The sequence below is a fragment of the Cladophialophora psammophila genome, assembly GCF_000585535.1.
Source record: "Cladophialophora psammophila CBS 110553 chromosome Unknown aczJe-supercont1.4, whole genome shotgun sequence".
NCBI lineage: Eukaryota > Fungi > Ascomycota > Eurotiomycetes > Chaetothyriales > Herpotrichiellaceae > Cladophialophora > Cladophialophora psammophila.
In genome coordinates, this window is record NW_006912925.1 from 239,395 (window position 1) to 254,660 (window position 15,266).

Genomic DNA, 15,266 nt, shown 5'->3' on the forward strand with positions numbered 1-15,266 from the left:
CTTTTATCTAGGTCAATGATGGCAACTGAGGCAATGTTTCATTCAAAAGAATCGTAGCTAAAGTGGAACAACAAGCATAAAGGCCCTCGAAGCTGCCAATCAGCAACCTATCAATTAACCCGTTTTAACTACTTGAGTGGGAATACTCAGTGCGAAGGTCAGTCTCACGTGATCTATGCAGGCTTGGGCTTCAACTCGCCTGACTTCCGAACATCCTTCGCGTATTAACCCCAGAAATCGCGATGGATGGGGCCAGGATGGCGAGTCCTAAAGACCTGGAAGCCTAGCAAAGCTGTCCACCGGCCTAAGCCCTGTCGGCCCTGCCACTCCAATCAGACCGTTGTCTCGCCCGAACGCACCTCAGGCCCTCGTATTAGTTTCTTGATTCCCTCAGTGCCAGGACTTCTGGTCCAGTTTTTCCTCCCCTGTGCCGCAGTGTCCTCGCACCGCATCTACCAGGCAAAGGCATAAGACATTCAGCCATAGAGCCCTTCGAAGCTTAAACGCCGTAGCATACGGTCCAGGCTCCGAACTGCAGGTTCCAGCCGTGCCCATCTCAAACGCAGCCATGCCACATTCGTGCTCTACCCCGCCATCTCAAGACTTGGGATGTCCAGCTGCCAGTGGTGCCAGGACATACGTCAGGGGGATGGAGGTATGAACTATTGGTGACCATATGTCAGTTTCTCCGGGCAAAGACGTTCCGATTGACTGAGCGGCGTTCTGGGCGGTCGGGATTGGACGACATGGAAAACGTTACTCCGCGATGCGACACGAAGTATCGGGTGAGCCGAGTCTAGAGCTCGTGTTGAAGACGCGGCTGAGGAAGGAAAAGAAAGGAAAAAGGAGGGTATAAGAGTGGTGCGAAATGCCAGTGTGCTGTCACTTGAAGCTCTCGTCCCTTTCCTCACTTGCGCTTCTCTGACTCTCTCCGTGAACCGAACCTCACCACACCGCACGGCACGGCACCGCGTGTCACCATCCTGTCCCGAAGCACTCGCAATCTAACCATCATACGAGTTATATCAAACCTACCGCACAAAGAGCTATGGCTCCCCACGCAACGGAAAACGGCGCCGATGCCACGTCATCTTCAGGCAGCCTCGACTTCACCACCTTTTCAAACGTGATTGACGGCAAGCTCACCTCCACCGAGAAGACTCGCCATGGAATCAACCCTGCCACTGGCAAACCGAACCCTGAGGTCCCAGTCTCAACGCCCGACGACGTGGATAAGGCTGTAGCAGCGGGCAAGAAGGCGTTCAAGGCATGGGCCAAAACACCGTACGCGGAGAGGCAGAAGGCCATGCTGGCTTTTGCGGACGCCATGGAGAAAGAGAAGGACGGTTTCGCGAAGATGTTGACACAGGAGCAGGGGAAGCCAGTAAGTCAAGAAGGATGAAACTACGCACGCATCCAGGCTCTAGACTCTGCAAGGAGGCTTGCAACTGATATGTCTCCAACTCAGCTTCATTTTGCCTACTTTGAGATGGACTTCACCCTTCAGATCATTCGCACCATGGCAAATCTCGAGCTCCCCACGGAAGAAATTGTCGACGAAGCTGATCGGAAGATCGTTGTTCGATACACTCCTCTCGGGGTGACTGTGGGCATAGTTCCGTGGAACTACCCTGTCTTGCTGTGCTGCTCCAAGATCGCCCCGTGCGTCGTCACTGGCAACCCCATCATCATCAAGCCATCTCCATTCACTCCTTATGGAGGACTGAAGGTGGTGGAACTGGCGCAGAGGTTTTTCCCCCCAGGCGTCCTCCAAGCCCTTAGCGGAGACGACAACCTTGGTCCCTGGTTGACCTCTCATCCCGGGCCAGCAAAGATCAGCTTCACAGGCTCCAGCGCCACTGGCAAGAAAGTCATGGAATCCGCAAGCAAGACACTCAAGCGTGTCACGTTGGAGCTGTAGGTCACTCTCGTCCAGATGTCCGTTTCTGGCCCGACTTAACGAGTTCAACAGGGGCGGCAATGATCCTGCCATCATTTGTGATGACGTGAACGTTGACGAAGTTGCTCCCAAGGCAAGTTCTTGATCTGGTAGGGGGACACTGGTTCTAACTAACTATCCCAGATTGCGACCCTCGCTTTCCTGAACTCTGGTCAGGTGAGATAACTCTCCTCTCGCGCACACCCCTGCGACAGCCCACTCGCTGACTCCCATCAAGATCTGCCTGGCGCTCAAACGCATCTTTGTGCACGAGAAGATATTTGACCAATTCCGTGACAAGATGGTCGAATACACCAAGACTTTGAAACTCGGCGAGGGATTCGAGAATGATGTCTTCCTTGGCCCCATCCAGAATTCCATGCAATACGAGCGGGTCAAGGGCTTCTTCAATGACATTGAGAAGGAACATTACAACGTTGCTGTCGGAGGCAAAACCCCTGAAGGACCAGGCTATTTCATGACGCCGACAATCATTGACCGTCCCAAGGAGGATTCCAGGCTGGTCGTGGAAGAACCGTTCGGTAAGTCCTGATTGCACGGCGTGTCCTCCTTTGCCGGATGACGCGGACTGGATGCTGACGAGGAGCCTAAATAGGTCCCATTGTACCGCTCTTGAGCTTCAGTACCGACCAAGAAGCCATTGAGAAGGCTAACAATACCATGTACGGCCTTGGTGCGTCGGTCTGGTCCAGCAACCTCGAACGCGCTGCGGCAATTGCCAAGGAACTCGAGGCGGGCAACGTCTGGGTGAACACTCATTTCGAGCTTGATGCAAGAGCACCCTTTGGCGGGCACAAGGAGAGTGGCATAGGGACCGAGTTCGGGGTGGGTGGGTTGAAGTCGTACTGCAACTCGCAGACCTTGTACTTGAAGAAGTGAGAAGAGAATGGCGCGGATGAACACAAGATAACTAGGGGAAAGTTTTGCGTCTCGATGGTTGGCAAAGTAGTTAGCAGGTACTTTGCCCTCTGATTTAGCACAGTTTGACGAGGTCATGTTCCTCGGTTGTGGTGCTTGCCAGGGCAGTTTCGTTACTCTTGGGTTGCTCAAGATGCCTGTAAGCCCCACACCCGGAAGATCAGGGCCGAGGGCATGGTGGGCAGTGCCAGGCCAATTCGCCAAGTCACCAACTGATTGCGGGGAAGGCCCAGAAGGGCAGCGAGAAGAGCTCCGGGCGCCCCAGCACCTCCCTCCCCTCCCCCCTCCCCCCAAAATAACTAATTGACCACTACCATTAACCACCACTGGGGGCACCCAACTCTCTCCCCTACCTAGCGCTAGCACCTCGTAACTCAGCTTTCTAACCACAGTTCTTTGGAGACGCCGAGGACCAAAAAAAATATCTCCAAAGCACCACCTTTCTGCGGATTGGTCTCTTCCTTCCAATCCAGTCGCAATTCATCGTTTGTCCGTATCATCGCTGTTGTCTATTTCTGCTGACACCCTCGTCTTCGGGTCCAGCTAGTGTTCTGATCAGGAAGATGCCGCAGCTTGTGTGGCGATAACATCGGGACGACGTCCGTGGCACACTTGATGTTTTGTCGCGATTCAACAACCGACGCTTTGCGCATGCCCATTGCTCCTGTCGCACCCCGGCCTCTACCAGCAACGATCCAGGCAAGATTGCCTAGGTAAGATCGGACCTGGGCACGCATCAAACAACATGTCCGAAACTAAGCGCCCGCGCCTCGACTACCCTGCCATTGCCCCAGGCGTCAACGACCAGCCTGTGGCGGATCAGCATGCCTCTGCCGACCATCGACGCCGCTCGAGCTCAGCTAAGACAGAGGGTCGACGCCGGTTCAAGTGCACATATGCTGGCTGTGGTCGCGATTATTCACGGGCAGAGCACCTCTATCGCCATCAACTCAACCGTATGATCCCCACGTCTTGGTGCTCTCGATGGGATCCCCCCTCTGCTAACTTGACCCCCAGACAATCCGAAAGAGATCTACAAATGCGAATATCCAGGATGCCTAAGGACCTTTGTGCGCCAGGACCTCTGCATCCGCCATCAGGAAAGACACGAGGTGAGGGGGCTGATGCGAAAACTGCAAGACCCTCAACGAGAGCCTCTCTCTCCGCGGTCTTCGGCGAGCGAAGAAGCTGCCATCAGCCCAACGTCTCCTACCTCGAATATCTTTGCGACACCGAAGCCAGCCTCAGACAACCCCCATTCACCTCTTCTAGGACGGCAATCCTTCTCCGGCGAGCCCGCTCTCAAGCCTACGGACCTGCAAGCAATCATCCAGCAGAATGGTCACGAAAGGAATGGGACGGGCGAGCATGCTACCTCGCAGACCTTTCGCCCGGCGCCGACACGGCATGATCTCAATGCTATCCTTCATCATCCTGTTCAGTCTAGGAACTTTACTCAGGCGGACCTGTCGTCAGATTCGCCCTTAACCACCCGACAACCTCAGGGCATCCCTGATAACGTATTCGACAACCTGGATCCTTCAATCCTAGGCAAGGCGCGGACACATTCGAGCAGCTCTAGGCTTCCTACCGCCACCGATCCCCAGATGTCGGACAGGTCTTCGGCCACATATACCATGCCCAACTTAGGGGATCAGACATTTAACGACTCGCCGGTCTCTGTGCGGGATGAATTTGCTGCCTGGCTGTTTGAAGATGCCGGTGGCTTCCATACTGCTCCGTTCTCAATGGGTGCGCAAGGAGGCATCGGCTTTGCTAACGGCACCGAGATATTTGGCAGTGCCATGTATTCCAACTACTTCGCTGACCCTGCCCTGGACAATGCCTATCCTGGCCTCAGTCAGCAGCGGCCAGCCGAATTAGCAACCAAGGCACCCGAACTTTCCGCCGATAGCACTATTCTGTCGCATGCAAAGCGCGTCTCGCTGATTGGGTTAATGGAGCGCTTCCACGAGGGTGACAATCCGTTGGTCCGACAGCTCAGAGAAGAAATATTCCAAGGCAATCCCGACGCAGAGGAACACGTTCTCAGTATTCGTTCTATGCAACACTACATCGGGTCTTACTGGTATCATTTCCACGCCCAGATGCCGATCCTCCACCAGCCCACATTCTCCGCCGACGACACCCACGAATACCTCCTCCTCGCAGTAATGGCTATCGGTGCCGCATTTCTCAACAAAGCCCATGGACGAGCGGTGACGGACGCCGCTGCTCGACTGGCCACCTTTATCGCATGGCATCTGCGCTGGCAAGTATTTATGCATAGTGACTTCCATCCTCCGGCAAAACTTTGGATCTTCCAGACACTCTTGTTGCTGGAGATATACGAAAAAATGAATGCGACAAGGATGCTGCACGAGCGATCTCACATCCACTATGCCACCACGATAAACTTGATGCGACGTGGAACAGCTCTTATCGAGACGGCGAACCAGGATTCCTCTCGGGTGCCTTCTTCTCCCGAAGAATGGTGGAGCCGCTGGATCAAAGCAGAAGCGACCCGTCGTGCAGCCTATGCCGCTTTCTATTTGGACGCAGTTCATGCGGCAATGTTCGGCCACGCCGCGATGATGGTGGTCCATGAAATCCGGCTCCCTTTACCCTGTGATGATGCCCTGTGGTCGGCCACCTCTGCCGCTGAGGTGGGACGAGTTGAAGCTAGTTTGCATGCTAATGGGATCAAGCCCACCACATTCTTGGACGGGCTGAAAAAGACTCTGACTGGACGGAAGGTGCGGACCAACAATTTTGGCAGAATGATCCTCATGGCTGGTCTATTGTCTGTTTCTTGGCACATGAACCAACGGGACCTCCAAGTGTCCAGCCTCGGCGTATCGCAGACAATGGGCGTGCCGGACGGCTGGAGGACACCGCTGACGAAAGCGTTTGACTTTTGGAAGAGGGATTTCGATGAGAGCCTTGAACACATGCGAAGGGCGACGCTTCCCTGGCAGAAGATTGACAGTGCATCGGGCGAAGAGGACATGGCACAGACGGCTGAAATACTTCACCACCTGAGCCACATGGCAATGCACACCGACGTCATGGATTGCCAGATCTTTGCGGGCATCAAGCGACTTTTCGGGAGGATGGTGACCAATGCCGATTACGAGAGAGTCAAGTGCAAGCTTTTCGACTGGGCAAAGGGCCCGAGCGCAAGGGTCGCCGTCTATCACGCTCTGCAGCTGCTCAAGTCAGTGATTCTGCCCGGAAAAGGCGGTTCGAGAAGGCTGTACAACGCCCGCGACGATTATCTTATGATGAGACCGTGGACCCTGTACTTTGCCGCCCTCGTCGTCTGGTCGTACGGGTTTGCTCTCGATGGAGTGCTCAGGCCGTTTCCCAGTCTTTTGCAACCCGACTCTTCGCCCGGGGCTGCCTCTGCCCGGTCTCATGGCTCGAACCAGTCGATGCTCAATATGGCGCACGATGGGAGCGAGTTCCAGATCGAAGCCGTCGTCAAGGACGCTCATGCGTTTCTGCAGACTGTCGGGGCGGTGAAGCCGCCGCAGCAGCTTGAGTCGATCAAAGACGGTCGGAACAATGTCGTTGGAGTGTTGGCCATCCTGGAGACGGCATTCCGTGACTCACGGTGGGAACTGTTGCATGAAGCCGCTGATCTTCTTCGCAATGCCATTGTCTTGCTCCGCGGCGCTACTCGTCAATGATGTGGGAGAGAACCAAAAAGTCCAGGAAGATTTTTGGCTTACCGTGTTCGTTCGTCTTTTTGTTGTACAGAGTCAGTATACGTTTCATCAGCGAGACTAATCTCAATCAAGTGCATCAAACTCCAACTTCATTTGGTCCCCACGTACTCACTGTTCCTATTCTACGAGGCTGGTTGTCGAGCAGACACCCTGCATGCGCCATGCATGAAATGATAACGCATGCTTTTTTTTTTCCAGACCCAAAAACACGTTGCATCTCGGATCCATGCAATGCACCAGGAGAGTAAAGAGTTTCCGACAATGATCACGAGGTAGTCATTGTTCCGGATATGGGATATAGGTAACTTAACCTGTAATCGAGAGCCGAAGGCCTGCCTGCCTGCCTCTCCCGCCCTTGAAAAGTCACGGAGAGAAGAGAAGGGAAGGGAAGGGAAACTATAGGGTAAGTAAAGGGCCTCCCTGCCTACAAGTACGTGCCTACTTGCCTGCCATCTCATGGATAGCGAATACGTCTTTTAAATGTCGAGACTGGGGGTGACCTAGAAAGCTGATATATATTTTCCTGACCGCACAAGCACCGCCACCTCCACGACGGCCTGACAAGGCGCTTTGCTACCAAGCACCAGGCCAGTCACCGCCGGCAAACCCCACGCCCACCAATTACCGAAGGTCTTGAGTATTTTCATCCTCCGCACGGAGATGTGGGGGTCCTCGCTCGTACTCCCCCAGCACATCTCGTTGTTTCTTTGGTGTCGCCGCCGGTTGATATATCGCCGAGCTAGCTCATGTGTGCGCATCAATGGGTCCAAGCCCTTCAAGGTATTCCTTTGCCTCATCCTACCTGCGGTGTCTATTACTCCGAGAGCCGTAGCCTATCGTTATGACGGACGGTGATTGAACGCGGGTAAACTTACATGGTCCCTGTGGTATGTTAGCCTGATACATACTGGAGCCCATCCGGACTCACTCGTCAGTCAGTCGTGGGGATGGGATTGTGTACCCGGGATTCGCTCCCGTGTGTTAACTGATGACTTGGTTCCAATTTTCTTTCTATTGGTCTCGTAGAGTTTTGCTGTATTTCACACAAATGGGAATAAATAATTTTGCTTTCCTTTCCTGTTATTGTTAGCACTATTCAATATTCTTGAACCCCCTTTTTTTTGTCTGTCGAAGCGAACCTCCCTTGCCCCCCAAGAGAGATGGCTACGAGTCAGCTTCGGTCCTTGCAGGGCGTCACCAACGACCAGCAGCAGCACCCACAAGTGCCCGATATGCCGCTGGCCAAGATCAAGAGCATAGAGTATTTCCGCGTCAAGCCGCGGTGGCTGTTCGTCAAGATCTGCGACGACCGGGGCTTCCACGGCTGGGGCGAGGCGACGCTCGAGGGCCACACCAAGGCCGTCGAGGGCGCGCTGGACGAAATTATCGACCGCATTGTCGGTTATGAAGCTGAGTATGTACGGCTTTGCACATGTCCTTTTTGGGTGCCGTTCTCTCGATAAATCGGGTTGCTGAGGGTTGATGTGGTGAAATGGTGCAGTGATATCGAACATATATGGCAGACAGTGTGGCGGCTGGGATTCTACCGTGGAGGTCCGGTCTTCATGTCTGCGTTATCGGGCATTGATATTGCTCTATGGGACCTGAAAGGTAAGCAGCAAATTCGAGGGAATTTATTCACGCAAAAACAACCTTGCTGTAAAAGAGAAATTTTGCCCAAGTCTTAATTCCCCTAACAATAGCTCGCAGGTCGGAGATTGAACGTCCCTGTCTATCAACTGCTAGGCGGCAAGGTCCGCAACAAGGTCCAAGTTTACGCGTGGATCGGCGGCGACTCGTTCAAGGACGTTGAAGGAGCGGCCAAAGCACGCGTCGCGCAGGGTCTGAAGTGCATCAAGATGAACGCCACGGGGGCCGTCAACTGGCTCGACTCGCCCGCGGTTCTGGACGCCACAATCGAACGACTCAAGATCGTCAAGGCCCTGGGCCTCGACGCCGGGCTCGATTTCCACGGCCGCCTCCACAAGCCCATGGCGAAGCAGCTTGCAAAAGCGCTCGAACCATACCGGCCGCTGTTCATCGAGGAGCCTTTGCTGGTCGAGCACCCCGAGGGCCTAAAGCAGTTGTCGGAGAGCACGACGATCCCAATCGCGTTTGGGGAGAGGCTCTACACGCGCTGGGACGTCAAGCGCTTTTTGGAAGATGCGAGCATCGACATCCTCCAGCCGGACATCGCGCACGCTGGCGGCATCTCGGAGACGCGCCGCATCGCCGCCATGGCAGAGGCGTACGATGTGGCCATTGCGCCGCACTGCCCGCTCGGCCCCATCGCCCTAGCCGCCAGCATGCAGGTCGCGCTATGTACGCCCAATTTTGTGATTCAGGAAATGTCCCTCGGCATGCACTACAACGTCGAGGCCGGCGAGGAGGACCTCAACACCTACCTGGTCGACCAGTCTGTGTTCGAGATTAAGGACGGATATGTAGATGCGCTGAAAGGCCCCGGGCTGGGCATCGAAATCGACGAGGACGTCGTGCGCAGGATATGTCAGTCGACGGGCCATTGGCAGTGCAAGGAGTTTTACGGCCCGGATGGGTCGATTCGGGAATGGTGAGACAGTGTGCGCATGAGATGTGAGATTCCGACGGCTCGGAACTTCTGCACCAGCTACCTACCTACATAGCCGTTAGTTTGGTAGTTAGCATGTTGCATAATTGCTCCGTATATGGGGTGAAGATCCTACATCTCCCACACCTACACACCCCACGAGGGTCAACTGTGATGGCTCGCTGTTTTCCCCATGCTTTCACGAAATCTGGGGGCGTTCAGGATGTTGCGAAATCCGTGCGTCGGAGCTCACGCCGGACGACTCCGTCTTTCGGTAGAACCTCGACCGACATTTCGTTCGCGTCCTAAGTGGCATGGATAATGGATTGACGCGCAACAGGCACGATTGGTGGGTTCCCAACTTACTGACAACCCTTCACGATTTTCGAAGAGGAATCCGAACATCGACGTCAACATACAGGCAGCAAGAGACCCTCGCTCCCGACCATCAGGGCTGTATCTATTGCGTTTGGGACGGGGTAAGTGTGATTTCTCGGCAGGTTGGCCATCTCTGGAGGCTTTACCTAACCAAATTAGTTCAGTAATTGATGTTTCACGGTTTCTCAGTTGGGACATTGATCTTGTTCTCTCTTCCTCGTGAAAGTCAGATAGAGGCTTTTCCCGGTGAGGGCGATCCTAAATAGCGGCTCTTTGGGTTTGGAGGACCCGAGGGCGCTGATCTTTCACGAGAGAAGAGCCAACTTCCGCACGGAGAGAGACAAGTAGATTCTGGATTGCCGCAAGGAAGCTCTATTCGGGAGGAACGAGGTCACTGCAAAGACATATTAGCACTCGATAAATCAGGACACGGAACTAAGGAGGCGGGGGCTGCTCAAGCACACAGCCCATAACAACGGTCCGTCACCGGACTGAGCAAAATCGGGTGAAACATATATCATCATCATGGCTCTTACTTTTCCTGGCATGTTCTCGCTGGAGAACAGGACAGCTGTCATCACAGGTCAGAATGAATTCTCACATGTGCTGTCCGGCCCGTACTGATCTGCCACAGGAGCAACGAGAGGCATCGGAGCCGCAATGGCTGTTGCTCTTGCAGAAGCAGGTGCTGATATTGTTTTGATCCAGGTACGAAATGGCGGCAAGTCTCTGGAATGGTTTCTCACCGTGGTGGTATCAAACCGTGCATTCTGACACTTCCAGAACAGAGAGATACCTCCAACACTGCCACAAAACAGGCAATCGAGTCCCTCTCCCGCAAAGCAACCATCTACACGGCCGACTTGGCTTCGCAATCCGACGTCTCGGGTCTGGCTAAAAGGATTCTCGACGACGGCCACGATGTCTCGATCCTCGTCACCTGCGCTGGCATCCAGCGCCGCCACCCGGCGCACGAGTTCCCGCTCTCGGACTGGGACGAGGTCCTCCAAGTCAACCTGACCACCGTCTTCACCATGTGCAGAGACTTTGGGGCGCACATGCTCACTCGGCCGGGCCCACATCGCGGGTCCATCGTCAATATTGCCAGCCTCGTCAGCTTCTCCGGTGGGCTCACCGTCCCAGCGTATGCCAGTGCCAAGGGAGGGATTGCACAGCTCACCAAAGCCCTGAGCAACGAGTGGGCGGGCCAAGGGGTGAACGTCAACGCCATTGCCCCCGGGTACATCAAGACAGACATGAATGAGACCTTGATCAACAACAAGACGCGCGCCAGGCAGATTCTCGAGCGCATACCCATGGGGAGATGGGGCACCCCGGAGGACTTCAAGGGCCCTGTCGTATGGTTGGCAAGTCCTGCGAGCGCGTACGTGTCCGGTCATATACTGGTTGTTGACGGTGGGTGGATGGGGAGGTAGAGGAGATGTACTCTTGGTGGGATGGTCGAGGGAAGCGGGCCATGTTGGCTACAGGCTGTTTCTAGGCTGGAGAATCTCAGCCCGAAGCAAAGGTGACATTGTATGACAAGGCTGCTTCTCTTCAGACTGCCACCTATTTTGGGCTGTGAGTACAACGCGTAAAACGCGTCCTCGCGGCAGGCAATTCGGAAAATCAATATTCCATATTACAGTTGAATCGAGGCTGAGAACGGCATCTGCATCCATCTCATATTCGATATCATGTGCATAGAGCTTCATCTCCAAAGTCTCTCTTTTCATGCTTCCATATCAGTCTCGGTCGAGTCTACCTAGAACAAAATCATATCAATATTCAACAAAGACCCTTGACCAGCTTTCGCCCGCGGCCCTCCTACATGTTGAACTTGTAAAGGATGAAAAAAAGATAAAAATCCAAACTATTCCACGACCCTACGATGAACTGGACTTCATTCGAGAGTTCACCGCCAACAATAGGGTATGTAGAACCTCCAGAATCGGGATGGGGACTCCTAATTCTCTTCCTTTCCGCACCGCAGTGCCCAAGATAACATCAACTTCCATGGGTCTTCCCATTTTGCAGTCCGTTTGCATGCTGCTGCCGATTGGCTGCATCTCCAGGATCTTGTCGATAAGTTCGTCGATCAGCTCGTACTTGAGGGGCACGTTGCACTTTCTCGCCACGTCGATGACCTCGCGCATGAGATTTCGCGTCATCGGCATGGCGTCGGGCGACGACTTCAGCCAAGAGTGGGTGTCCAGCATCGTGAGAGTCGTCAGGGAATTCCACGCCACGTTCCAGACTACCTTCTCCCAGCGTTGGATCTGGACGTTGTCCTCGACCGAGAACGGTGTCTGGCCTTCACGCAATAGTGACGTAAACTCATTCAGTCGGGCTCGCTCGAAGGCCGCATCAAGCGCCTCATTTCGAAAGATTCCTATCTGCGTGTTCTCTGACTTCCAGTGGTTCACGATCCCAGGAGTGTTTTGATTGGCACCCACCCACGTCTGCAGCATCATTAGTCGACAAAGATAGGACAATCAAGGACTTTTCATACCACGCAGCTCAGAATGGCGCACTTCGGGAATGCTTCTCGGAATGGGTCTTCGTTCCCGACACCGTTCTGAATCGGCACAATGCAGGTTTTGCTTTCATCAACAGCAGGAGCCAGTTGCTTAGCGGTCGAAGCTTGGTCGATGGCCTTGTTCGTGCATACAATGTAATCGTAAGTTTCCCCTGCTTCCGCTGGCGTCCTGACCACTGCAATGCAACTGTCAGCCTCTTATAGCAGGAAAGATGAGAACTCCACACCTTTGGCAGGATGTACGATATGATCGCCATGGTTCATGCTTATGATATGCAGACCCTGCAATAGCAACCGCGCGTTAGCCTTAATGGCCTCGATTCGGTCGGTGAGACGAACATCTTTCTTCACAACATCATAGTTGGAACGTGCCACCACAGTTAGACGGACACGCTTCGTGCGGTTCAGGATGAATGCATAGAACGATCCGATCCTGGCATGTCAGCAGGGACTTTGCGGAGCGTCTAGAGTCGACACCTACGCGCCAAGCCCATACAGCATGACCTTGATTTCCTGCGCCATGTTGAACTGTTCAAGCTTTTGTTCCCACAGTTACTGTCGACTTGAATGCGCAGCTCTCGTGTTGGGTCGGGTTGTGCAAAGCTTAAGTGGAAAATTTTCCCCTGGGTATATTTCACTGCTCTCCTGTCGTGATATTGTGAAATTGCTAAATTCGTCCTGGGCTCAGGCCTGCCGAGACTGACGCCCTTCGAAGACAACAGATACGGGCTTATCACTTTTCAGTACCCGAGACTGTGGTTTCTCTTGGACGTGGGGGTGTCTTCTCCAGGCACTCCGCACCGTTTCGAAGATAAATGACTTGTCTGACGCCGGAAGCATGATGTTGGTGGAGGTGCAGAGAAGTGTTCAATAATGAGTAAGCGGCCGCCATGATCAAACACGGCTGGTGGCTGATTGCGCGGGTGAGGCGCGGAGAACCCTCGATCGAACACCGAATCGTGTTCAATTCTAGGCCAGGAAAAAAGGTCCTTGTCAGCTGCATCATTTGGATCCCGAAGTGGGCTCCTCGATGTACCATTGTCCCACGCATCCTTGGCCATGCTCGGTTTCGGGGCAATTCACAAGTGGGGGAATAGCCGCCAATCCTTCATCCTTCCCATTGCGCAGTGGTTGCTGGACTAGTAGTACCTGATACCGGTTCAATGCTCCATCCCTATTTACCGGAATCTAAACTTTTGGGTTGTCTGGGTTGGATGACCCTAACGCGGGCGAGTTATTGGTATTCCTTCTGTACTCTTTCTCGTCTCCCACTGGACGGCTGTCGATGGATTGTGGCAACTCATGTTGCTTTCCTAAGGACCCTAGGATGCAAAGTTAACTCGATCCAAGGATAAATTTATTATCAGGATGAAGAAACTGGAGGGCTCGGAAGTGGCCAGACACAACAACAGGCGGTCGTGCTGGATCGCTTTGTATGGCAAAGTCTACGACATTACAGGTGCGTACATCAGAACCAGCTTCAGACCACGAGATCAACACGAATCTCTCAGATTTTCTTGACGCACATCCTGGCGGACAACAGGTCCTTCTGAGGAGCGCAGGCCAAGATGGCACGGCTGAGTACGAGAGTGTACACAGTCCAGACTTGGTGGAAGAGACACTTCCATCCACTTCATTTCGCGGGGTTGTCGACTCGGACACCATCCCCAAGGCCCAGTCGACAACAAAACATAGACCGCAGCAGAAACGAAAGGCACCTTTTCCGCCATTGAGGTCGATGATCAGTGTCAATGACTTCGAAGCTATTGCAAAGCTATACCTCAGTCCAGCCGGATGGGCCTACTATTCATCCGGGGCGGACGATGAACGTAGCAGATACGAAGCTGCTCGTGCATTCTGCAAGCTGGTGCTGCGTCCCCGGGTCCTTCGCAATGTGGATCAAATTGATACAAGAACTACCATTCTCGGCAAGAACAGCAGCATGCCGGTCTACGTTTCGCCTTCGGGTTTGGGAAAGTATGCACATCCGGATGCAGAATGCGCGTTTGCTTCTGGCGCTGGGAAAGAAGGACTGATACAGGTAATACCCACGAGTCCCAGCATGCCGATTGAGAAGATCATCAATTCCAGAGTCAGCGAGAGTCAGCCTGTATTTTTTCAGCTCTATTTCAATCGCGACCTCCAGAAGGCGGAAGCTCTGATCCGTCGAGTCGAGAAACTGGGTGTGAGCGCAATATGGTTGACGGTGGACTCGCCTGTTCTTGGGAAGCGGGAGCGGGACGATCGATTGAAGGCTCAAGTAAGTACAGGCTTCTTTGTCGCGCGATAGGAAGATATTGGCACTTCTGACGCGAATCCAGATTAGCAAAGAAGACGAATTTGGCACGCTCGAGGAACAACAACCCGGCGTGGCAAAAGTGGCTTCCAGTGGCCTGCTCAACCCGAGGTTGACCTGGGACGACATTGCTTGGATCCGTCAAGTTACGAGATTGCCCCTTGTTCTCAAAGGGATTCAGAGCGTAGAAGATGCCCTCCTTGCGTATGAGAAGGGGGTCGAGGGAATTGTCTTGTCTAATCATGGAGGTCGATCCCAAGATACGTGAGTCCTATCTCCTTGCTCCGCCGCGGGAAAGATCAATCTTTCGGAGACCTAATTGTCACGTTCAGGGCCCAAGCGCCTATGGTCACCCTGCTAGAGATCAGACGATATGCCCCACACCTGATCAATAGCCGAATGGAGGTGTTCTTGGACGGCGAGATTCGTAGAGGCACGGACATCCTGAAGGCGCTTGCGTTGGGGGTGCGCGCCGTCGGGCTTGGGCGACCATTCCTGTTCAGCCTCACCGGTGGTTATGGCGAAGCTGGGTTCAGACGAATGGTCCAGATCCTGCGAGAAGAGCTCGAGGGCAATATGGCGTTAGCAGGGGCCACTCGGATTAGTGAGCTGGTTCCGGAGATGGTCAATACGCAGAGACTGGACAAGGAAGTGATTGGCTCCATCAAGTTGTGAGAACTGCAATTGGAGGTTGCAGTCGTTCTGCCACAGTGGCGGTCAGGGCGATGAGACATGCGAGGGAGACAAGGGCGTCTCGGATGGGAAGATTGCACGGGGAGCATGCCTGTGTGTACATACCCTAGAAGGTGACGCCTGGTGAGCCTCGAGATGGTCCCCCAACCGAAGCCAAGGCAGCTCTAGATCTTCGGCTCCCG

At 53.9% G+C, this 15,266-nt stretch overlaps 6 protein-coding genes across 6 annotated transcripts; 5 read left to right on the forward strand and 1 right to left on the reverse strand.

The window, feature by feature from the left end:
• Positions 1-1,048: 1,048 nt before the first annotated feature.
• On the forward strand, positions 1,049-2,839 carry A1O5_03004 (aldehyde dehydrogenase (NAD+); the record flags this gene model as incomplete). The annotated part of the gene is made up of 5 exons (XM_007743617.1): positions 1,049-1,384; positions 1,469-1,917; positions 1,973-2,037; positions 2,155-2,481; positions 2,556-2,839. The coding sequence occupies 5 exons, from the start codon at positions 1,049-1,051 to the stop codon at positions 2,837-2,839; spliced, it is 1,461 nt and encodes a 486-aa protein (XP_007741807.1).
• Positions 2,840-3,623: 784 nt separating this feature from the next.
• Positions 3,624-6,570, forward strand: A1O5_03005 (uncharacterized protein; the record flags this gene model as incomplete). Its single annotated transcript, XM_007743618.1, has 2 exons — positions 3,624-3,834; positions 3,896-6,570. 2 exons carry the CDS (start codon positions 3,624-3,626, stop codon positions 6,568-6,570), a joined length of 2,886 nt encoding a protein of 961 aa, XP_007741808.1.
• A 1,199-nt stretch (positions 6,571-7,769) lies between these two features.
• Positions 7,770-9,185, forward strand: A1O5_03006 (galactonate dehydratase; the record flags this gene model as incomplete). Its single annotated transcript, XM_007743619.1, has 3 exons — positions 7,770-8,023; positions 8,111-8,220; positions 8,320-9,185. The coding sequence occupies 3 exons, from the start codon at positions 7,770-7,772 to the stop codon at positions 9,183-9,185; spliced, it is 1,230 nt and encodes a 409-aa protein (XP_007741809.1).
• Positions 9,186-10,081: 896 nt separating this feature from the next.
• A1O5_03007 (2-deoxy-D-gluconate 3-dehydrogenase) lies at positions 10,082-10,992 on the forward strand (the record flags this gene model as incomplete). The annotated part of the gene is made up of 3 exons (XM_007743620.1): positions 10,082-10,139; positions 10,191-10,264; positions 10,345-10,992. 3 exons carry the CDS (start codon positions 10,082-10,084, stop codon positions 10,990-10,992), a joined length of 780 nt encoding a protein of 259 aa, XP_007741810.1.
• A 450-nt stretch (positions 10,993-11,442) lies between these two features.
• On the reverse strand, positions 11,443-12,617 carry A1O5_03008 (2-dehydropantoate 2-reductase; the record flags this gene model as incomplete). The annotated part of the gene is made up of 5 exons (XM_007743621.1): positions 11,443-12,018; positions 12,069-12,271; positions 12,323-12,377; positions 12,435-12,528; positions 12,577-12,617. 5 exons carry the CDS (start codon positions 12,615-12,617, stop codon positions 11,443-11,445), a joined length of 969 nt encoding a protein of 322 aa, XP_007741811.1.
• Positions 12,618-13,463: 846 nt separating this feature from the next.
• A1O5_03009 (uncharacterized protein) lies at positions 13,464-15,066 on the forward strand (the record flags this gene model as incomplete). Its single annotated transcript, XM_007743622.1, has 4 exons — positions 13,464-13,554; positions 13,607-14,373; positions 14,417-14,655; positions 14,724-15,066. 4 exons carry the CDS (start codon positions 13,464-13,466, stop codon positions 15,064-15,066), a joined length of 1,440 nt encoding a protein of 479 aa, XP_007741812.1.
• Between the last annotated feature and the right edge of the window lie 200 nt (positions 15,067-15,266).